Source organism: Epinephelus lanceolatus, chromosome 21 (genome assembly GCF_041903045.1).
Source record: "Epinephelus lanceolatus isolate andai-2023 chromosome 21, ASM4190304v1, whole genome shotgun sequence".
In the NCBI taxonomy this organism is placed as follows: domain Eukaryota; kingdom Metazoa; phylum Chordata; class Actinopteri; order Perciformes; family Serranidae; genus Epinephelus; species Epinephelus lanceolatus.
Window position 1 is genome coordinate 7,709,460 of NC_135754.1, and position 25,098 is coordinate 7,734,557.

Sequence of the window (25,098 nt, forward strand, 5' to 3'; positions counted from 1 at the left end):
GCAAATGTTTCGGTCACCTGAAATGTGACCCTAGAGGAAGGATTGCTGCATATGACCAAACATCACATGAGCTACTTGATGATCTGCGGCTGGATTTCCAATTTGGTCCAATTTTAGGAAATATCTATGTACATACTGTATTTGTGAGTGAGTGAGCAGATTTTTGAAAAATCTTTTTGGACATGTTGGCTGCATTATTTCCTCCCTTCCCCATGGCTTGATTAACTTTAAAGCTTAGTTGCATGTTTGGATTGCATGTAACAAGTCTGTGCACAGTGCCTCCAGAACATATGAAACTCTGTTTATATTTGTATCAAGACGAACATGAAGTATAAACATATAATTAGCATTTCTCTTCGGATTTTAACTCGCGCTCAGGGTTAAATTTTGCTTTGAAATACAAGATCTAGTATGTAAGTCCAAATCAACACATTAAAGCTGCATTAATGGATTAAAAATTTGTTTTAGGCCATTTTCAGGCTGTGGAAAAGGTGTAAACACAACATATTATCACCTTGAAAATCAAACAGTTGCGTATTTTCACATTTGGCAAATACAGAGAAACATCAGTGCTGAGTTTCTGGCCATCCAATAAATCTAAGCATACTCTCTGTAGCTCTGTTTTGGTCTCCACCACTTTACAAGAAAAATATCTGTATTTTCAGCAGCTGAATGCTAAGTTTTGTTGCTAACTTTGTCTGTCTGCCATTTCTTTTTAGGCAGGTACTGAACTGTGGTTTTAGCAGAATATTCAAAGTTTCAGGCCAGCCAACCAAAACAGTTACTTAAAGATTCTGTATCTGACGGTTAGAGCATTAATATAGCAGCAAACCCTTATGTGCTATGTAAAGATATAGCGAAGTAATGGTGTCTTGGGAGGAGAATAAAGTGATACTACCTTGTAATCCGAGCTTAGCCACATAGCACCCATCCTCTGGTTCCCCCCTGGATAACAGCGTTAGCTCTGTCACCATTTTTGCCATTGTTTAGCGCTGTTCATGGAGTTAGCACTGTTAGCTGCTAGCTGATTGCTCTTCAGCTGAGGGGAGCTGCAGAATTTGGTGGTAATTCTCTGTGGCTTTGTCACTACAGGTCATAGCATTTCTATTGTACATATTTATTCAATCTATTGTTAATGTAAAAATATTCATTACTGCAGCTTTAATGATGAACTAATGATGTCAGAACAACAGCTCAATGTGCAGGTTTTTCTGTAACACAAGCAAGTTTAAGAACTTCTGCTTGCAGTATGCAACGTTCCTCTGCAAATATTTCATATTGGTCGATTACTATATGGATGCTCAGGTCTGACACAGTTTATAATCTAAAATTATTCAGATTATAACCATTCGACTTTGTACACATTGTTTGTACAACAGTTGTTTGTTGTCAGACCACGCTGCCAAAAGTTGTCTTTGATGTGATGTATGCTGCATAAGAAATAAACTATTTTTAAGTGAGCACACTTCATATGAACTGTGTCATGATCATTTGATGAAGTTGTGCACCTACAGGAATAAATAGGAACAAGACTTCCTATTTGCAGGTGTAACCTTCAAAATAAAAGCACAAGCGTCGCAGCCTTCAAAATGTGGATTCCAGTTAATTTATTTTCATTTTTGTTTTACACTCCAACTATACTACCAACTCCAGCCAGGTAGAGGTTGTTTCTAAGTTCTTTTATGGGGTACATACCTCACTTTTTTGAGGCCATGTAATAACACGTGTTCCCTTTAACAGATATATTTGCTCTCCTATGTTCAAAAGCTGTGTGAATTTGTGACCTTTATTTGACCAAATTATACTGCGGTTTTTTGGTTGTTGAAAGCTGTTTAAAAAAAAAACCTTGAGAGCCCTCAGAGGTTTAAAGATTGTCCTCATTTTTTAAACAGGCCTAAAACTCACTTCAGCAGAGGCCATCTGCCTCCAAGACTGTAACACTGGTGCTCTGATCAAACTGAGCACTTTCTATTTCAGGTTGAATTCTCTGTCCAATTATATTGCAGTGCCAAGCCCATGCTTCTTCAAACAGGAGGAGGCTAACAAACACATTCAGGACACCAAAAAACACAGAAGGTCCTGACTGCATGCCCGCACATCTTATGTTTCTGAACTAATTAATATATTTAGTAACAGCTGTGCTTTACTGTTATTGCTGAACGTTATTAATGACTTCCTAACATGCTATTTTGTGACCTGGGCAAAAGCATGAGTATAACCAGGGCTGTAGCACCAAATTCTGGGCCCTGTGCATAAGCAGTCTCTGTAGGCCCCCCCATCACACCTCTCTTGATCCGTGTCTGTCTCTTGTGCCTTCTGATTTTTTTTTTCAAAGTCAGTTTGCTTTCTTTCTTTCTTTCTCTCTTTTTCTTTCTTTCTTTCTTTTTATTTTTATGGAACCCGTGATTTCCCTTTTTTTGGGAGGACATGACAGTCTAGATAGATAGATCTAGTCTATGTTGGTGTTTCAGCAACATATGTAGTCACTAGTGTTGGGCAGTAATGCGTTATTAGTAACGCCGTTAGTTTTGGCAGTAACTAATACTCTAACGTGTTAGTTTTTAAATTCAGTAACTCAGTTACCGTTACCAGACGGTGCGTACTCCGTTATTTTTTCAACTAAAAAGTTACTTTTCTCAGTAATGCATTACTTTTTGGTTTAAGTAACTGAGTTACTAACTGAGTTACTTTTTTATTAAAGTAACTAGTAACGGTAACTAGTTACTATTTTTCAGTAACTAGCACAACACTGGCAGTCACTCACTCAGCTCTTTAGAGATGAATTCTACAGCGGGGCAGACTAGACCATTTTGCTCCTTTAAGGGTGAGAGGGGCTTCAGAGAGCTTCTACTATGTTTTCTTTCTTTTTTTTTTTTTCTTTTTTTTTTACAGAAAGTTCAGTCTTTACAACAATGTATTCAGGCAATTTTAATTTAGTTATGGCTCTAATTACTTTGAAATAAGAAAATTGCAAACAAAATTTTTTTTTCATGCCAGATTTGTCAAGGGCCCCTTCCCATTGAGGCCCTGGGTAATCAGTCCCACTATTAGTCCCATTATGATGCCCCCAAGTGAAACAAACCATAGTCTGTACATTTATAGTCTTCAAAGGCAAACAAGAATCTAATAATGTGCTCACACCAGGCGTGTATAAAACAATTCGAATTGTTGAGAGTGAATTACATGTAAAGTCAATGTAAAGATGTGATTAGATTTAAATTCCCACTGGGCGGCATGATCGACGCGATGGACGCGATGGATGCGATAGATGCAACAAAAATGACTTGAAATGCATGAATTCAGTGGCGGAAATTAACCTACTGCAATTTCATGTCATATGCTCATTTACCAGAGTTGAAAAATCTGAACTGGTGGAAGTTCATTCATGGATTCAGTGATTTCATGCGTGTATGAAGTAAATTATTAACGTATATGTAGCATGTCAACACAAAATATTCTAGCATTCAAATTCGCATCGCGTTTGGTGTAAGCACAACACAACATAACAACATCTGAAATCCATACATTGCACTATTCATACAGTAACTAAAGGAAAAAATATTTAAATTAGGCTACATTAGTAACCAAAGTGTTGCTGCTTGTCAGGGTCCTAGCCAGGCTTTAAAGATTTTTTTTTTTGTTATTAAACATTTGGAAAACATACAGAAGCATAAACATACAACATCTGGTAGAGGATGTGCATTCTGTACAAATACAGAGCAAAGTAATAGTGAACCTCAATGAAGATAAGGAGAAATAAATAAAGAAAATAAAATACTCTGTTTGGGGAGATGTATATACAAATAAATAAAAAAATATAAAAACTAAGTTGTAAAATAAAACATCAGGCATACAAAATTTGACAAACTAGAGCAAAAACATTAGGATCCAAAACAAGGACCATAATTCAGAAAAAAAAGAACTGAGAAAAGCCAACACATATCTTTTTTTGCAGTCCAGCTAGAGTTCATTTTTTTCAGTGATGAGAAAAATAGAGATTATATTTATTACATTTGTATTAAATAGTTATTTATCATATATTTATGTATTTATGTGTTATATGTTTATTATGTCAGACACAGATAGATTCAAATTGTCCATATAAAAAGAATGTGAGAGATATCAAATGCTGGAATGTCATGACATTCAGACCAAGGATTTAAAGACACTGGGGTTATAAGTCCAACCAGCTTTGCACTATTGGATAATTTTGTATATGTTTCTGAAAATTCTCAATAATGTTCTATTAATCTGGACATTTTTCCATGTTTAATATTTTAACCTTATCTATTTTTTTTATTTTTTAAAAAAAAAATTAAAATCAATTGTATGTTTTTCTAAAAGAAGCTCTAAAAACTTATAAGAGTGCCTTCCTCTCTGCCAGGAATATATTATGATGGGAAATATCAATTACATTTTTTGAAAATAGCTGTTGTTTTAAATTTTCTTGTGCTTTTTTTTTGTAATTTAAGCATACTGAGTCTAAATGCTAGGCTACTGGTATTCAAGACTCCCTGCAACAATGTTGTTTAGATAGGCTATCTAAATTCTTAGACAAAAAGATGCATACGACATTGACACGCAGTAGAGGCTTTTATTTTGAAAATCTGATGACACGCGTTAAACTCGTTGTGTGAGTTTGACGCTGGCACCTCCGCTGAGCACGGGACAGTTTCGGATTGGAGGTGAAAAAGAAGATTGCAACACAGCAGTTCATAGGGGAGGATCTGAGCACAAGCCGGCCGGTGTGAAAGCGCAACATAAGTGGTGGAAAGTTTACTGTGACTCAGTTGAGCGGAAGTCGAGCTCGAGCTAAGTCAGTGTGTGCAACAGGTGTCAGTTTGTGTATGGTTTTTGTGACTCCCTACTTAAAAGCTTTGAAGTGGTTCGGATAGTGAGGAGACAAGTTTTCGTCGGTTAGAAGAGTCTCAACATGTCGAACCTCCGACCCAGAATGTGTGTGCTGGAGAAAGGAACCAGCGGATACGGGTTCCACCTGCACGGAGAGAAGGGCAAGATTGGGCAGTTTATCAGGCTCGTGGAGCCCGATACTCCCGCCTCCGCAGCCGGGCTGCTCGCGGGCGACCGCCTGGCGTTCGTGAATGGAGAGAGTGTGGAGGGCGAGAGCCATCAGCAAGTGGTCGCCAGGATACGGGCCACCAACGGGCCTCTCGAGCTTATTGTGGTGGACCCCGATACGGCTGAGCTGCTGAAAAAACACAACCTGATGTGCCGAAAAGAGTACGTCGAGGAGGGGATTCCCCAGTTCGCAGGAGACAGCGACTCAGACCGCGGGGACGCACACAGCAACGGCACCCCGAGGGAGTCCAGCCCTGTCCCGCGTGAGAACGGGGATGCTTCCTCGGTGAGGTCGGACAGGTCAGGGAGGCTGAGTATCAGCTCCAGCACCAAGGTACAGTGAAGCACAGCAGCTCACTCTATTTAAGTTACTGCACACTTCACTTAGTGTACCATAGATTTATTATGATATCGTGTCATTGTGTTATGTTATATTCCTGAGCAAACATTTAAAGCAAATAATATGAGGCAAAAAGCCCCACAATGCCACCTAAATGGGTGTCTTCTTAAATATGTTTCTGTGCTTTTGGGTTTTGATGAGTCCTCTGTAAATTAGACCTTGAGAACTGTGGGTTACAAGGTAACCTGTGAATAGGAGAGTGCAATATGGATAATCTATTATGTAATCTTGTATCATATCACTATACAGTATCATAATGTAGGCTAGTACAAACTATGAAAAGCAATTCAGTAACTTGACCATGGAAATTTCTTCTTGGCCTTTGGATCAGTTTGTGTTACAAAACACCGTAAACTCAAGGTCCACATACTTTTATGTTGCCGTCACTTAGTTATTATCTTATCAGTTTCTTAGTGTTTGTTGATAAGTATCTGTCAAATATTCTGTTAAGTATCTTGACAGAAGTGTCTGTTTTTGGCTAATTCAGACACTTCTTAAATTTATAATTATAATTTATTACAAAAAGCAATATTACCATGAAGCATTGTTGATTTACAGCATCATTTACAATGTCCTAATACCTAAGCAGCTTTTAAAGGGTCAGCTTGGTATGAACAGTATGGGAAAACCTCTGACATTTGACAGATTTATATCATGTCACACCACATGCTGACATATTGCCCAGCTCTACCAGTCACTGTGTGCACAAGCACAGGATGTAAGGTCTACCAGGTAATTAAAAACACAGTTCATTCCATATTATTGCACAGCCCAGTCACCAAAAGAAAATATTGGCATCTACATTTCTGCAAACAACATGTATGTTTCATATGTATCATATCAGCGTTTCTAGAGTGACGTAGTATATGAGCTGATTTTGTTATCAGGAGGGGGAGGGGAAAGTGGATGGAGAGACATCAAGGTGAGACACCTGCCAAGCTGCAGACCACTGTACAGAACAAACAACAAAAACAGTTGTGTTTTTAGCAACCCCTCAGTGTCTTTCCATAGCCCCATGAAAAGTGGTTGTTATTACAGAGACATCGCTGTGTTTCCTGCCTGGATAGTGCCACAGAAAACAGTTGGGTTTTTTTTGGGTGTCTTTGCTGCGTGTCACTCCCTCTCTCTCTCTCTCCCCTCTTCACGCTTGTCTGTCCTATCCATTGAAGGCTAAAAATGCTCCCAAAAATATCTTAAAAAAAACAACAAAACAAAACAAACAAAAAAACAACAGTTGTTTTTTTATGAAGACATTCCTGCATTTCCTGCTGGGATGGTGCTGTGCAAAGCAGTTTTTTTGACTGGAACATCACTGCGTTTACTCTAGGGCTAGCGCCACGTAAAGCATTTGTTTTTTACTCAGACATCACCGCATTTCCTGCCAAGATAGTGCCATGTATTGTTTCTTTTTTTTTACTGGAACGTTGTTGCATTTTCTGCCAAGGCAGAAATAACCAAGTTGTTTCTGAACCTAACCACAAGTTAACTACAGCATTCTTGAAATGTAAAGAAACGTCAGGTTTCGACATATCTGCATCATAATAACGTACAAATGTAATGTATCCGTAGTTTGCAGAAATGTACCAAACGTTGCCAATTTTTTTCTGGCAGCTGGGCTGCATTGCATTATAGGAGTCAGGCTCTCTTATTGTAGGAGTCATATTCATCAGCCAAAATTTTCCTATCTGATCTGGGGCCAGCTCTATCTCTGAACTGAAAGGTGATGTGGAAACAGATCCCCTATTAAGTAGCCACTTCCAGTTCCAGTGAAAGGCTATAAGCTAAGACAGAGACGTGACACGGCACAGTGAAATGTGCCAGGCCTCTACTCATTCCTGTTCAACAGTGTCTTTGTCATATAAATGCCTGTCAGTGTCTCTGCTTCCCGGATTGAATTCCCCATCAGGTTTAGCTTGTCGGACCAGAGGCTTTGTCACATTGATGCATGTCAGCAATAGAGCATCTTTTTTCACGCTTTGATGATTATCTGAAATGAATTTGAGGGATATGAATTGATGTCTGGGATAAAAATAGTGCTGTAATTGCTTTTACACGCCAATCATGTGTGTGGGATGAAGGTGCACCACAATTTCAGATTTTCTGAAGGAGCTTTTGTTGATCGTACTCACAAAAAGAGTTAGATTAGCAACAATACTGATGGTGTGACGCTCTGTCTGGGATTCTGACGCCTTCCACTACATAGAAATTTTAATTGCTTTGACATGTGTCCCTTTCCTTGGATTACCATAATCCTGCCTCTTTGAAAGACCAGGCTTTTGTTGTCTGTTATGAAACCATTTTGTAAGGTTATTCTTTGAAGTGGTCATAAACATGGAAAGATTTTGTAGCTATGTAACTGTTTTAGTCAGTGCAAAGTCTGGGCACTGATTTAAATGTTTTGTAACTGCAGTGCAAAATAGCCTAATTGTGGAGGTGTTTGTCTGAGTGGAGGAAGGGGTTTTATTTGGGGCTTATAAAAATAATAGGATACTCAGTAGTAGGGGGTCAGCTACAGCTGGTAGAATCCTCCTACTTGAATATCTATATGTTAGAGCTAGAGCTGAAACTAATTTTCATTGTTGATTATTCTGACACTGTTTTGGTTAATTGATGAACTGATGACTCACTATAGGTTTAAAGGGGACATGGACAGTGGCCACATATGAGGTTCTGTTACAACTGTAAAATGCTAAATTGGGTTATGTTCAGACTTGTGCAGTTGGCTTGTACAGTCTCATGGTCATAAATGTGAACCCTCACAAAAAAAGGCAGATGACAAAATCTACATCACATGGACCATTGCCTTGGGTGAAATCATAATTTAAAAGATATTTTCCATGGCACTTCCATTGCTCTTTGGCTGGTTACCTATGACACCCCTCTCTGTGTTGATCAGCAGACACGTTGACTTTTTTATTTGCAGAAGCATGACTCCTGTGTAAGCGTCCAGTCACACCAGCATATAATATAATTATATTTCTGAGTTAAATTAATTCATTTCAGTGGTATGGCTGATCTGCATGGAGGGGTGAAATAAATTAGATCAATTTTTTGTGTTAAGTTCAGGCTTGTGATGTTGCACCATCCAATTCTATATAACCCTGTTCTGATGGATTATAAACTGTCACAGAAGAGAATGGTTTACAGAAAGTTTTGATAGCGGACTCCATGATACAGATATGTCTTTTGAATAAACAGTATTAACTTACTGTCTGGCTGTGACCTCGCTCCCCAGCTTGGAGAGGTATCGTGACTGACAAGTGCTTGCGCATTCCCGGGAGGCCAGCTACAGTAGTTTGCCTGTTTAGCCCTGCATCTAATTACTTTGTAACCTTTCTTGTTCTAATTCAGTGGTGTGAAAGCTTCAGTGGATGTTTAATTCACATGCTTTTGTTGTTGCTGTTACCATCGCACTTTATTGCATATATTTTTATCCATATACCAACTTTTCCACCTCAGCCAAGCCTAAAAACTTTTTTTTGCAATATTTCAACTTTTTTTTTTTAAATGTCCAGTGTTTACACTCAGGTTTTTAATGCACAGATTGAAAGTGCACAAAAAAACACTGGAGATTTTTTTTGATTGATTTTAAAAGACAATATTTAGGCTACCAAAGCTTGGACCCCCTTTACACCTTGCATTGAAATGTGCTTCAAGTTATTGGATTGCAATAAGCTAGTTTTTACCACATGAAAGTACAGGTGTAAATGCATCTAAAATGCATTGAGGTGTAAGTGTAAATTCAATTGTGTTTTTAATCCACATAGAACGACTTTGTTGGCAAAAATAGTGGAACAAGTGGCACTATTCCAAACTAGTAAGGCAGCAGTAGCTCTCCCTCACCTGATGTGAAAGCTGTGGAAGCTGTGATGCTAACACTGCTGCTGTGTCTCCCTCATCTGTAACGTATTCTTCCTGTCAATCAATCTTCGTCATTACGGTCAGGTAGACCTGTTTCATCCTTGTCAACTTCGCTATTACCTTCTAAATCTACCTGACTGTCTCGGACATATATAACAAACAGTGGACCAGCAAATATTTTATGCTAATATTTGTTTTATTTTATGCCAGTATTTACTTTGAAAATGCAGAAAATATCATGATGCGCACCCTTATATTTAAAACATTATGTAAAGTTTTATCATAATAGTTGTTGACCCAAAGGGGTGGGGACCATTTGAACTGCTGTTTTAGCTGCACGGGGCAATTGTATCTCAATCAGACCTCAATGTGGTCACTGGACACAGGTGTAAATGTAACTAACTATACGTAGATCTGGATAAGTAACAAATTTTATTACAAGGTGTAAAGGGGGTCTTGGAAGCAAAGACTGCAGGGATTGTCTAGAACTCACTGATCTAATGTTTGCAAAGTTAACTACTCCACGCTAGCTTCTACATAATGCTAGCCTCAACTTTCTGCATTTTGCAGCCTCAAATGCTGAACAAAGTTGGCGGTTGACACACCACACCTCTGCTTATGCCCATATGGATCTCCTATACAGTATTTTGCCCCATTCTGCTGTCATAAATGGGATGTGTAGATCCCTGTCTTGTTCTATGTAGGTGGCTCATGCCCTGTCACTAATACTCTGACCTTCAGTAAGTGAACGGTCCAGGCTGGCTGGCTGGGATGCTGCAAACCTCCAGCTACATTCCTCCCTGATGGCAAACTTGGCAGGGCCTGACTGATGGTCTTATACTGGCCTCTGATACCAGCCTCTCAGTGGGATACACTTGAGTGGGCTAGCCAGTGATGACGTGAAACTAGCCCTGCTGAACACACTGATGGTTACATTTCCAACAATAGTTCCTTTCATTTGATTGTCTTTGGTTAGACTTGGTATTGCAGTCCAGCAGTCAGTCGCTAAACTTTTTTTTACCCTAGATTAATCAAAGTCCTCATGGTGATAGTCTTGGCAAAGACTTGGATATCTAATGCTTTAGAGATTGCTTTTTCCTGGAAGATAAAAGCACAAACTGAATGAGCATGTCATCATATTATGGTAACATCCTGGCCTCCAGCGACTCACTCCTCCGCCACACCGAGGGCCTTCCATCGGTCACCATAGAGATCCCCGGCAGCAGAAAGAGGCTTTGTCCACAGTGTTTGCATGGGGAGAAAGGCCTGTGGGCCAGGGAGGAAAGGAGAGAGGACTCTCACGCCTCAACAAGGAGGCCATGCTGACCCTGAAATACCTACACCCTCACTTAACACACACTGTCAATAGGGCTGGAGTGAAGTGAGAGTATGTGTGGGTGTGTGGCAAGAGAGGGCTGGCCACAGGATTAAACAGCAATTTGTTCAGCACTTGTAGATGTGAAAACGTCAAACAAATGATGAAATAACAGGATCCTAAATGAATGAGTGTTAAAAGTGTTGAAGAAAGGGTTAACATAATGAGGTTCTTCACAAAAAATAAAAAGTCTTCACTCCTGACAATCCACTGGTTACTCATTTTCACAGGATACAGACTCATTATGTTTGCCCTGTTGTCTCCATGGACTTTTTACTCCACTCCCTGTTTGCAGAAAATCTTAAGACTTTGAACCTTAAACTCAGAATGAAGGCCTTGAGGCAGCTCTCATCTTTACAACAGATCATTTCTGCTTCAGTGTTTCACAACATCTCTTATCTCTCAGCTCATATAAGCCTGGGAAAGAACAATTAATCTGCCACTTTATTGATTCAAGAGAAGAGAACGCAATAAATCAAGATTACTCGCATGTTACTCAAAGCTGCAGTTGCTTAAGTTTCCTCCATTGATAGAATATCTGTAGTTATAATATAAGAGCAACAGGTCAGTGACTGGGTTGGATCTGCACCTGCATGAGTTGTACAATTCAGTACAGAACATAACCAGCGAGTTAAATATTTTGCTTTAGTGTAATATTTAAGCCTTACAGTTCAAGATGCTAAAGATCAGGCGTTCCCAAGTTTGCAGATCAGCAACACCAGTTATAAATGATTAATTTATACTCAGTCAGTACTGGTAATGATAATCATGGCGTGTACAATTTTGCTTTAATTATTTTTATTAGGAGAAAATGCAGTCAGAATGCAGACCTCAGCCACAGAAGTGCATTGAATGCTATTCAGCGCTGTTGGGTCAGTTTCAGTTAATTTTACTTTCAATAGCTCACCACCCATTAAACAGTAAGAAACCAGTTTATTTTTTTGGTAATTTTTTTTTTTTCAAAATGACATGACAAATACAAGAGGCCTTTTATTTAAGTCCGGGGCTCATTGACTCTGTGAGCTTTAGCGCCACATTTCAAAGCACTATCCATGTAGAGGGGGTGAAATTGTAATGTTCTGTGTTGTTAATGCCTTGCCTTTTTTTGCTTTGGCTACGCTGACAGACAGCGAGTCAGCTGCGTTAACACGCGGAAACATAGTGCCCACTGCCCACCCTCTGGTCTTCACTGGTTAGCTCACCTTAGCCTCTCTGTGCTGCATAACCCCCCCCCCCCCCCCCCCCATATTATCTTAATACAGTAGGCTCTGTCTTTGTTTGATACTTGGCAAAAAATGCTGCATATTTTCGATCCCTTGTTAGCACAGTTAGCTTGTATACTTTATTACGTGAATGCCACTATCACGTTGACTTTCCTACTAAACCCCACTCAAACTTTAAAACTTTACATGAAAAAACAACAACCCTGAATCATCAAATATTCTTATTCAACAGCCAAATCTGATTCAACTGACATAATTCAGAGTCGGGTATAGCCCTTGTGCTAACAGCTAACAGTGATAATGTAGTTAACAATGCTAAAGGGGGTTTCCGGGCGATTTTAGGGGAGACCGGAAGGTAGGCACAGCGTTTCCAAAGCCGTTAAGTGGGGATGGCATTTCTAGCTTAAATTGCTGATTGAGCTGCACCGCTAGCTAGTTCCCACCAGACCCAGGTGGTGGGCAGTGCAGTAAACTGAAGAGTAGCAAATTAATCCAGACTAATGTGAGTAACTGGTTAAAATATTCTCAAGGTCCCGATTAACAGCTCACAATTGATATCTCTAATCTGGTTGAAAATGTTAAGTTAACTAACAAACAAATCACTCAAACTCAAGTACAGGGGACAACAGATAACTGCCAATCATATAAAAGCTTTAATGTTGCTGCGTTCCATTTATTTCAGAAGTTGGAGGTCAGAGCTGGCAATGACATCACACTCAAGTTAATCCAGTACAACAAGTCTGAAAACCAATTTATTGTTAGAAAGACTAGTTCAAGCTAGGTTAGCCATTGTTAGCGGTACCAGTTAATAACAACGCATTAATAATGCTGCATTTACAAACAATGTAGCAACATGACCACAGATTGAAGTTGGACAGAACTATGACACAAGTATGACACAAGTGCTAATAAACTGTGCATTACTTCAGCTTTCATTACCGCTGATGCACAGAGCAGCAATGTAGGATTTTGAGGTCAGGGTTGGTGGGTTCCCCCAGGTTTCCGGGTTGGAAATATGACTTAAGGGGGCGTTTCAGTTCAAATTTCCTACCAGGAAGTCTAAAATTCCGACTTTCCAGTGCAAATGGAACACATCATGATCTAATTATTTACAATAATCCAATTATTAAAGTTACAGATGTGCTTATTCATTGTCAAAATTACACCTACATGTATGAATTAACAAACAAGAAAACACTTAACAGCAGATAAACTACAATTTTAATGAACATAAGGATAATAGACATTACAATGACATTAACTGTTAAGTCAGCCGCTTTATAGTGATGAAGCTCAAATCCAGGATTACCAGCCTGTACACTACAGCAGTGCACTAAAGTAGACTCACACAAATAACTCAGCACGCCTCTTTCACAGGTTTTCTATTAAAAAACACAGTAGAATTTTAGGTTCAATCTTCTGTGGTCTATTTTTCCATCACTTTTCGTGATGTTTTAGGTTTTTGCTGTGGTCCTGTTTCAGTATCAGTATTGAGGTATTTGGGCAGGTATTGTATCAAAGTTATCATTGTGTTATCATGACAACACCAGCCAGTGTCAGGCCATCCATGGTACTGCAGTGGATAAACTGTGCCTCTTAAATTATAACTTGTACTTGGAGACTTTCAAGTCAAACATTTTTTTTCATCAACTGTGTGTGTGTGTGTGTGTGTGCGCGCGTGCCTGCATGCGTGTGTGTGTTGATTACATAGCAAATCAATCTGTTTTGTTACTCAGACCAAATCTTGATGGCATTCCCTGTGAGAGCAACTTTCCATCAGATGGGTCTTTGTTTGGGCTGCCATCCAAAGCAAACTCCATAAAAGAGCTGTTGGCGTCATCTGACTGAGATCCTCACTCACCCACTGTTTTCTTAGTGACATAGTCTAAATAAACATGGATACAAAATAGCCTGTTGGTTGTTTAAGCTTCCCTTACAGTTCTTCATACTTAGCTGTAGAGAACATGTAGCCATTCATTTAGTTTTCAGCCAAGGTGTTTCCCCCAAGGTTAACTAAGGACATTCTTCTGACACTGACACGACAGGAGATTTTGAGCCATCACTGCTGTGATCATGTTGTCCCCTTCAGCTCTGACTAGACCGTGAAGTTAAGCTGTCACCATGAAAGCCCGCAGATCCATCAAGATTTAATCGGGGTCTTCGGCACGACAGGGATTATAATTACATTTGGTGCAAGCAGTAAGGAAAGTGTCATTGAAGTCTCTTCTCCTCTCAAACTCTGAATACACTGATACTATGTTACATATACCTCAAGCTTTGGCTCAACCTGCTTTTAATCTTATCAGTCAACAGTTGCTAAATTGAGAATTCAGAATGACCAAAGAGTTTGAGAGGATTAATACATGGAGACGAGGGAGAAATAAAAATACCATATATTCTGACAGTTAATACAGATAATATTTATCACCATTGCTTTTCATACAGTCTGTTGTGGTGTCAAATTAAGCTTTGTGAGGCTAGCTGCAGTATTGAGCAACAAGAAAATAACTCCGCTCAGTCTGTTTTACTTCAAAAACCCTGCGCCTGACCCGCTTAGTGACTTGGCTTTCCTTGGTGCAGCAGAGAGGCTGCTCTCCACTGCTGGAGACATAACTTTAATAACTAAACAGTGGAGCACTCTGGCTCCCTCTCATTTTTTTTATTCTCACACAGGCTGAAGACTGTGGTCTTCACCTAAACACTAACTTTCAATGGCATGGAGACAGGTTGTGTCTCAGGTTGCTATGTGACCATAACCAGCACCACGTCATAGCCTAATTGCCTGCACCTCCCCCTCATTTTGTTATTCTCATACAGGCAGAAGACTGAGGTCTTCACCCTGTCTGTAAGGGGCCGTACACATTCCACATCTTTAACCGCCTATGATTTAATGGTAGGTGAAACACTGAAGCAAGCATCAGCGGACTTTTCAATCAAATAGCAGGTTATAACCACAAACCCACTGAGTGGCTTTTACACCCCATTAAGCTAAATCTAGAAAAGATCATTTCTGTTGTTTAGTGCGTTTCTTATTCTACTATTCTACTTATTCTTATTATTACTCATTGCACTCAATATTATACTTTCTTGAACAGAGGCCTGAGAATAAGATTGCTTGGTGTTATATGACTCATGAACTCATTTCTCAGTTTCAGGTTTTGTTGGTAGAGGCCTCCTCTGTAACCACACACACACGCAGTACAAACATACAAGTATCATACATACACACACACACAGACAGCAGGTTCCTCTGTTAGCAGATGAGATGTGAGCTGTTGGGGCGGAACCAATGAGGAAACCACTTCCTGTCCTTGTAGCGAGTTGCTATAGTGCTGAAGCTACTTTTTTTTTCTCAGTTAAAGATAACCATAATGCTACATGTAGTTAGTAACATCAGCAGTAAACACAAAGCGAAATGTTGTTCATACTAAAAAGCAAGTTAAGGGAGGAAATAGGTTCTAGAAGCTAGAGTAGGATGATTAAGCAGTATATTGATGCAGCAGTCTTTGTTTGTTTGTTTGTTTTAACAGAAAATAGGTCAGCAGCCTTCTTTTTTATTTGTTACACAGTGGGTTACAGTTTTTTTTATTCTGAATGTGTTAACATTACTGCAGAGACAGATTATAGTACTTAATCATTGAAATATTGACAGATATTTTACTGATGAGATGAAGTTGAAAGCTCCAAAAAGGTGGTAAGTGGACCTTGGGTTGAGGTTATTTTAATGCACAGATAATAATAATAAAATTGTCAAGTCAATATGAGATTAGTCAAAAAGCACAAGCTGCTTTGAGTATAAACAGGGTTTTCCACAATTCCATATGATCCAAGAATTACTTAATTCAATTTTCAGTGCTATGGGCACATTTCATTTATACTGCAGTTCAATAACTAGGTGCAGTTCTATCCAGTGAAGAACCTTTCATTACACAAGTCCATTGCACAACCTTTGCTATTGAGGCGGACTGTAGCAATCCCTTTTGGGTTGATGTTTTCACGAGGCTGGTGTGAGAGGGGCTGTGCTTTTCAAGTGTGTCACAACACATGCCGGGTGGTTCAACAGAAATGGCTCAATTCAATCTTCCCATACTTTGTGAAAATTTACAACATGTTTGAGATGTGTTTTTTTTCCTCTCATGCCCAGAGATGGCCATAAAGGTTTCACATCACTGTTTCACCCTCAGTTCAAGGTCCTCCCAGCAAGTCAGCCCTCATTATGTGACACCAGGTTGGAACACAGGATCTGATGTTTAACTACAGCAAGCTGTAAAACCATTAACTGATATTCAACAAGCTTAGGGAATGTTTACAATGGCTGCCTGCTGCCTCCTGTACCATCACACTTAAACTAGGTTAATCCTGCATTCACTCTGAGGCTGTTTATGGCAGAGAGCAAACCAGATGTTATCTCTGTTGGTACAAAGTGTCACCCACGAAGGCCTGCAGCCACATCTCTGCAACTGAAATCATATTGTCTGGTTTCTTTGTGTGGAATCCCCAGCAGGCTGCAGGTGCTGCTCTGTGGTTGACCTTTTTCTGCAGAGGACAGCTTGAAATATAATATCACTTGAAAATGGCATGATTGGCAGGCCACTGTTTGCATCTGCCACTGCTGACTATTGGTACATTTAGCTGTCAATGTTAAGCTAATATCTTTTTGACAGTAAAGCAAGATGGGCTATCTGTAGTTAGGTATTAGCCCTGTACAACTAGCAGAGCCAGCACAGCCTGTCAGTCTCACACAAAGTTTAAAGGATAAGGCTGGTATTATTCTATAGTTTTCTTATTGTCAACAAATTCCTTTTTAAGGACCAAAACCAGCAATGTGTTTCTACATTTCTGAGTACTTCGTGACTTCCCCAACCTGTCTGTGGTACTCACACTCTAAACCACTGTTTCCTTTCTTAAGATGTAAATCCTTAAATACCAGCTGACAAATACATAGTTTCATTAAAAAAAAACAGCTGGTCTCTGTAGTTTTTAGCAAACATTACTCAAACAGGTGGAAATAGGGTATTTGTTGGGGACCGTCATCAGTGGCAGATCAATCCACATTTGGTGCAATTGTGATTCGTCATTTTTTTAGACTGTGTCACCCCATCATAGGAGTTTTTTTGTCATGGTACCCCAGTCCATGGTATATACCGAGAGTGTAAATCTCCAGCTTTATCACAATATGCTATTATATCAATTCTTTAAACAACAATACAATATTTGCCAATATTACAAAGTCTGCCACAATACAATATATGATCATTTAACACAATCAGTTACAGAAGAAGCTGCTGGCCCTTTCTTTTTTACTTTTAACCATATAAGATAAACTCAACAGATAAATAATGTGTACTGACTCCACTAACACACATAAAACAGCACATGGGATAAGTTTGCCTTCAGGGCTTTATGTCAGAAATCCCTTTCTGGAGGACATTTTTTCATGTAAGCCTAAACCATCTTTTTCATGAAACTTCAGGGCTGTTTCACATAAAGCCCTGATGGCAAACTTCTCCCAACATCCATAAAACACAGATTAACAACATCATTTAATGAAAATATAAAAATCAGTTCAATAATAACTGTCAAGGTTCATACAAAAAAATGTTTTTTGCTAGTCACTCATTATTAACTTAAGCATACTTACATCTCATAAATAAGTCTAGTGGCTATTGGAGTTTTCCTCTACTCATAGCTTAACAAATGACACATATTTGTACTTTATAGCCTATTACTTACTGTTGGTTTAATTCACTGCATCTCCCAACGGAACAGCAAGGTTGAATCTCAGCCTGCATGCACGTTTCTTTCAGCTGAACATTGTTAAAATAGAGCGGCTAATGTTGCTGTGTTGCTGTCTGTTCCACAAGAAGTTAGCATAAATTAGCTAGCTTTGTCTGTTGACCCGGACTTTCTCAAAAATTGAAAATATTTTCACACTGTTAATTTAACTTAATAAATAATGTTATTGTCATCATCTTTGTTTTGGCTGCTTGCTATTCATCTGCCAGCTGCTGTTTTCGGTGACACAGAATTTCAAAATAAAGGTATAACCTTAAGATGATGATGTGAATCGATGTTTTCACTTCCTTGCATCAATAATATTTGATTGTTGTTTATTTAATTGATATATTGATTGAGATCAATGGACATTACACCCCTAGTGTGTATATACAATATACTTAAATATATTGAGGCCATATTTTATTAAGCCCATTTTCAGTCACTCGGAATAAAAGCCAGCAGGTGCCCTGCAAATTTAAAATGAACAATGAATACAAATAAATATGCTAAAATGTTAAAGGAGTATTTCACCTCACAGTCAGAATCCAAAAAGGGAGAAAATTCTTGACGAATGGAAGCCAAAGCGATTTGCTTTAACAGGTCCGGGTTGTACGCTTAGTACTTCCCAAACACATGCATTTTTGCTAAAATGTTTGTATTTAAAACTGTGCTGTTTACGCAGAAGTGTGTAATAGTAACTGTTAAGCAAACAACAAAATAAGAAAAGGTTGCAGGTGTTTTAATGTGAGCCTGCTATCTCTGATGTGGGGTGAGAGAGCAAAAACCAGAGTTGATGACATGCATTTGTCTTGACTGTTTTTTTGTGTACCAGAAATGAGAGCCAGAGCACACATGAATGAATTTGGGAACATATAGTACCACAGTGAATTGGACAATGATGGATATCCATCTTCCACAAGCAGTCCAACCGTTAGCCCAGTGAAGTTGATTCTGATTTAGTTTTGGCGGTAGGCTCCGTTTCAGTCCTGTCAGACTGTGTTGAGAGCTAAGATGTATGCAGATGTATTTTTCTGACTGCTGAGCTCCATGGGATTTTTTGACATATAGATTTAGTATGTTCCACTAGGTCACACACCCTAACAGCATGTGTGTGACAAGGCACCACATACAGTAGCAAGTGGATACCAGTAAGAACTGGTACTATGACTGAATTCTGAGCTGTTACGGCTTTCACTGCAGGGATCATTAGGGTATCATATTATTACAGTTGGTTGGTCCTGTGTCACACCTGCTGTAGAGATATTTCACTTGAGCTTTGTGGGTGTGGAAACATATCTTCTTTGATGTTTCCTTTCAGCAGAGGGTTGCTTTAGCAACAAACGTTGTAAAATGTATCAGTGCCAGCATGTTGTAGAGACTTTCTGCTGGACTTTACCCAGGAGTGTCATTATCATACAGCACTTGCTGTCACTGCACTGTTTTGCTGTGCGTGGCTCTGCTGATGCTGTGGTTTTCCTGTGCATGCTGTGGGGGAGACAACCAAAAAAGTTTGAAAATCAGAGAGCTGTTCTCCAGTGTCACCAGAGATGCGTTTTGACTGAGTAATGGTAGTGATGTTATAGATAGATTAACAGAGATGGTAAGCACTGTGTCTCTCCACCACATGCTCTCAGGGTCGTCTGTATTGTGTTTGGATGGAGACAAAAAACCACTCCGCGTAGCTTCGTCTATGAGCCTCACGACACCTCACACTTTACGTCACACTGTACACAGTGCAGTGAAAACTTAAAGGCACAGGAACACAATATTGAACGTCTTCAGACATAACAGTCTGAAAGTTAGTTTTGAGACAAAGCCAAAGTATGAGTGAAAGACAGAAAGGTGGCAGTGCATGTCTGGTCACCTGCTGTGGCACAGGCAGAATCTCTCCTCCCCTGTGGTGCAGTAAATGGATTATATGAAGGTGGTTTACCTTGCATGACTGGTTCAAGAGATGGTATATGGTAAACAAAGAGTTTGTCAGATTGTCTAATGTCTGAACTCCTCCTTTCAGTGTTGGATAGATCTGCGATGATTACTCAATAAATCAACTATTTCGATAATGATAATAATGTCATTTTCAAGCAAACGTGCCAAACATTTGCTGGTTCCGCCCTCTTAAATGTGAACATTTGCTGCTTTTCTTTGTCATTAGGATGGTAAATAAAAAGTCTTTGGGTTTCGGACAACAGATGCAAATTGAAGATGATTGTGATGAGCATTTTTCATTTTTTTGACATTTTATCGACCAAAGTGTGTGTTCCACCTTAGTTAAATCAGACATCTGGCTAATAAGGTAACAAATGCTACAAAATCTGACTTATATTTTGAAAGCAGCAGAGTCCGTGGAACCCCAAACAATTCTGTAATTGCTGTTGGATCAAAATAAACCCAAATCATAAGTCAAAAATTTCAAGTCAATATGTGTGTAGGGAAGGGCAAGACCAAAACATATGGAAATGGAGAGCAGCACATAGTCATTTAATTGATTGTTAATATAGAAATATTAAATATTGCAGTTTTCAGACAGCAGCTCTCCCCAGGCATATGACTCAGCTTACACCCTGAGATAATTGTAGTGCACAGCATTCCAGCTGTGTACTTTGCACCTCACCTGTTATATCCTCCTTATCGTCTTCATTAACATCCGCTGGTTATGTGGGCTTTGTCATAAATGTGTGATTCCATCCAAAGGTTCAAACTAACCATCACCTCGCCATAACTCCTCCCAAGATCACCCTGACTCACTCAGAATGTTCAGTAATCATCAACCACCCTGACTTCATATAAACCCTTGGATCAATGCATAAACCACTTTGTGAGTGGATGAGAGGGTGCGTCCATCTTCAGTGAATGCTGAGGTTGCAGTGGTTGTCTTAAATGGTCACTTGGCAGGGAATCATTTACAGATAGCCGCTGATAGCTGAGGATGTTGTAGATAGCTGTGCTTTTATCAGATGATGGTAGTGTAACAGGTGGGTGGGGAGTGTTTTTTTATCGGAGCCTCAGACACCTGTTACTGCCTCATGCATGTTAGCTGTAAAAAGGTTCGGAGGCTGAAGTCAAGTTACACACACACACACACACACACACACACACAAAAAGAAACGTTAAGACCAAAGAAAATCTTGGTGACTGAAATTCGACCTACTCTTCAACCAATCACTTTGTCGATGGGGGAAAAAGATAGGCGCCTTATCTCTAGGTTAACTAAATGGGCCACATTAACACTTGCCCAGGCCAAGTAAACTCTGTGTTTAGGCAAGTAGAATGCCTCGAGTAAAAAATAAATGTAATCTCAAATGTAATATTATTTGAAAATAAAATGCCCACTGTAACCCTTTTCCCCCTGAGCGTGCGTGAGTTGTGCGAAAAATCTGACATACCGGACACTACAGAAGTTAACTTTGGGGTTGACGATGTTATATACAACATAACGTTATGAACGTTAAACATCTCTGTTACACTGCATGCTTGACAGAGACGTACTGTTTTTAGCCTAGGAGCTACTTTTTGCCATCGTGCCGCTTCAGCAAGGACTCCGGTATGATCGTATCCCTTTCAGAAGCTTCATAATCCAGCCTTGAACTGCAGCATCTTTTTGGTGACTTTGTGAAATAAATCCATAGTGATAAAATTTGACACTTTTATCTATTTATCCATTTTCTGATGAAAAATGAGAGCTGAAAAACGTTAACTTTGGGTAAAACGCTGCACTCGTCACTGTCCCCAGCCGTCCAATAACAGTGGAGAAGGGGCAGGACGAATACCACAAAGACCAGCCATCACACAGGACTTTAGTAGGTGCCTAACAACAACTGCAGTTTATAGCTTGGAAAAGAAATGCATTGGTGGACACATGGCCTTATTAAAGTAACACCCGCGACTGTCTAACCAATGAGAATTTGGTCGGACAAGAGCATATTGACCAACCAACCGACCATCGGTCTAGAAATTTACACCCTAGAAATGGTAGACAGGCACAAAAAAAAGAGTCAAAATTACGACACTGAGTCAAAATCATGAGATACTAATTTGAAAATTTTAATGTTTAATAAAAATTGATAGTAAATCAAAATTTTGACACGTAAAGTCAAAATTGCAGGGAGGTATTCGACTATCTCATATCTTTGACTCATTATCTTATAATTAAAATGTATTATCTCGTATCTCAGACAGTACATTTTATTTTTTATTTTTCTTTTCTTTTCTTTTTCATCCATTGATATATTTTTTAATGGCAGAAGTGTGCTTCCGTACATCATCCCCAGGCTGGACCATCTATAAAATCTTCATGGTTAGATTAAGGGCAGAATTGTAAAACTGACAAATTATCTTGATTGAGCATGTTGAAAGTGCAGTTGGCAGCAACAACACTAGGAAAAGTGTTTATATTGACGTATTGTAAAATGACAACACCTTTTATAGAGCTGACCCCTTTTCTGATAGTATTCCATTCGGCAATCGTTTCCAGGAGTCTTGTAATAAAGACGTAGCGACGTTGTAACGTCAGTGCAGCAGTGCTTTAACTGCACGTGTGTGAAATGGTTAAAAGAATATAGAGGTGCTTCACCCGCATGTGGGATTAGACACTTAACAAGGTGCAGGCCACAGCAGGATTAGCTGCTGCAAGAGAGCAGACTGCTACTGCTTCGTTCAGTTTGGAAAGGAGTCAGCTGTCGCACACTGTATAATCTGTCTTATTATGTGTGTCAGCATCTGTCTGAGGTCCACACAGATCATGCTGTAACAGAGGACATCTCTGCCTATGCATATTTATGATCTTGTGTAAGTGTCCTGCGTTTTTAGGTCTGACTCAATATTTGTTTTGTCCAAATAAGCATCATGCGTACAGTATGTAAATAGGGAAGTTACATGACGTACATACCTTGTCATTTAGAACACACATGTAATGACTGTATTGATGTGGAGTCTCAGACTGACGTAAGCCACATCTGAAAGTGCACTGTGTTGGAGAAATCTGAAATAATTGCATAAATTTGGACTGGCTGAATGCGGACATTAAGTAGCATATGTCGCATCCTTTTTGTCACAAATATACACGAGGTACTGCTGTTGCTGTTTGTTGTACAGTGACTCACTCTACCGTATCAAACCATTAAGCCACAAGAATCTGGCATTTACATATGACCGCCGTCAGCCGTTACTTTTATAGCTTTGTAGAGCTGCTGCAGTTGTAACTGTGTTAAAACAATGTGCTAGAGTGGTTCATAGTAGTAGTAGTAGTTTAATTTCCATATCGGATTGTTTGTGAGATGTTTGACGGAAATGATGTGGGCAGCTAAAGTTTGCAGTGTTGCAACAAGTTATGGAATTGTGAATCCAAATTCTAACTTTAAAAGGTCTAATTATGAGATGAGTTAAAATTATGACATATGAAGTGATAGCTTTTATCTACCTATGATCTTCATTTTTATGTTATTATCTTGTGGCTCTTGTTTTTACCGTCATATTGCCTTTGTTTTTATTGACTGTATGTTTTTATGATCTTCTTTTGTGAAGCACTTTTATTTTTGTAATTGGTATTGTACCAAATACATTTTTTATTATTATTATTCAGTTTATTATGTATAATATTTTCTTTTGGCTGTCTCATAAACCTAAAAAATTAGAGTTTTGACTCATTTTGAAGTCCTAAGTTTTATGTCGCATCTTATAATTCTTAATTTGTCTCTCATAATTTCATATTTTTGTACTTAATATCCTATAATATGTAGGTATAGCATTGACTTAGTTATTTAATGTTCTGAATAAGTATGACGTTAAAAGTCATAGTTGTGACTTAATAAATCAAACTTTTGACTTGCCAGTATTTCTTTCTTAAAGTTATAATTCTGACTTAATATCTCATCAGTTTTGACAGTCTAAAATTTTGTTACCCATATTTAATTGATATATAATAGTTCATATTTGTTAATATTATATTGACTTAGTAAGTTTAGCTTTCGACTTACTGTCCTGTAACTTTGAAATACTATGTCATTGTTGTTCTTTATAAATTATTACATGCTCTATGTCCTAATGTTTAACAAAGAAAATTATGAATTTATATTCTAATTTAGACTTACTGTTTCATACCTTGAGTTTTTATGCCTAACTTTTTTTTTTTTTTTGGGTGGAAATGGGCCTCCATAGATCTTTCCAGTGGTTGATTAAGTACCTGACAGCCATACTTGAGTAAAAGTATAGATTTGTGTACAAAAAAATGACTTTGCTAGAAGTTAAAGTCACCTGTCAGAATATTTCTTTAGTCTTAAAGCTATAGTGCGTAACTTCTGTCGCCTCCCAGCGGATAATGCGTTATTACAACTAATAAGCCGGCGGCACTTCCATGTACACAGAGTAACACTCGCCAGTCGCCACACACCGTACACAGAGTAACACTTGCCTTTGTGGTAGGATCCACTTCTGAACTATGTCTCGGCCGCTTCTCCGCCATGTTGCGTTCTCTTTCTAGCTGCGCTCTACCTCTTGCTATGACACTCTCCGCTCTTCCTCCCCCTCCCTTCTTGTTGTGAGGAAGCATTTCCTGTGCGCCAGCGCGGGAATGTCGCCGGTCGACACGCATACTAAAAATGATATATATTGAAAAATACTGCGAGATGTTAGAGGAGCCGATCGGCTTAATCAGCATTGTGTCATCTCCTCTAGTAGCGGGTTGGGTGAAACGGACATTTACGGACCTGTAGAAGTTACGCACTATAGCTTTAAAGTATCAGATATACATACATTTTAATTAAAAAATGTAGTGGAGTAAAAGTGTACAGGAACATAAAAACTCAAGTAGAATAGAGATACTCCCAAGTATACTTAAGTATTGTAACATTGTTACACAAGTATTATTACTTTGTTATAATACTCCACCTGATATTTTAAGGTATCTTGGTCCAGTTACATTTCCAGAAATACTCAGAGCTGGGCATACACAGAAGTGATTTGCATTATTAAGCTACACAAATAAAGCTGAAGTCCAGGTGAGACTGCATAATACTGATATCATTTACATAGAGACAGTGAAATATTACTGATTACACCTTTTAATGAACTGTTGGTTTTCTGCCGTACGTGTGCAGGAGGAGAGCAGCGGGCTGCGGCCTCGTCTCTGCCGCCTGAAGAAGGGACCCAGCGGCTACGGCTTCAACCTGCACAGTGAGAAGTCCAAACCAGGCCAGTTCATCAGAGCTGTGGATGACGACTCTCCAGCACAGAGAGCAGGCCTCAGACCACAGGACAAGATCATCGAGGTACACAACACACACACACGCTCATCCTCTAGGTCGCATGCACAGATACTTTTTCCACATCGTTCCTGAGTGGTGACACTGTGGGTGTTTTATTTTGTTTTGTTTGTATTTGTATCA

At 39.1% G+C, this 25,098-nt stretch overlaps 1 protein-coding gene across 1 annotated transcript in view; it reads left to right on the forward strand.

The window, feature by feature from the left end:
• The first annotated feature begins 4,705 nt into the window (after nt 1-4,705).
• LOC117247586 (Na(+)/H(+) exchange regulatory cofactor NHE-RF1-like) overlaps nt 4,706-25,098 on the forward strand; it is a 31,055-nt gene continuing 10,662 nt past the window's right edge. Inside the window, exons 1-2 of the mRNA XM_033612171.2 lie at nt 4,706-5,413; nt 24,811-24,981. Of these exons, the coding sequence (XP_033468062.1) occupies nt 4,934-5,413; nt 24,811-24,981 (651 nt within the window). The 5' untranslated portion in view covers nt 4,706-4,933. The remainder of the gene's footprint in view (nt 5,414-24,810; nt 24,982-25,098) is intronic.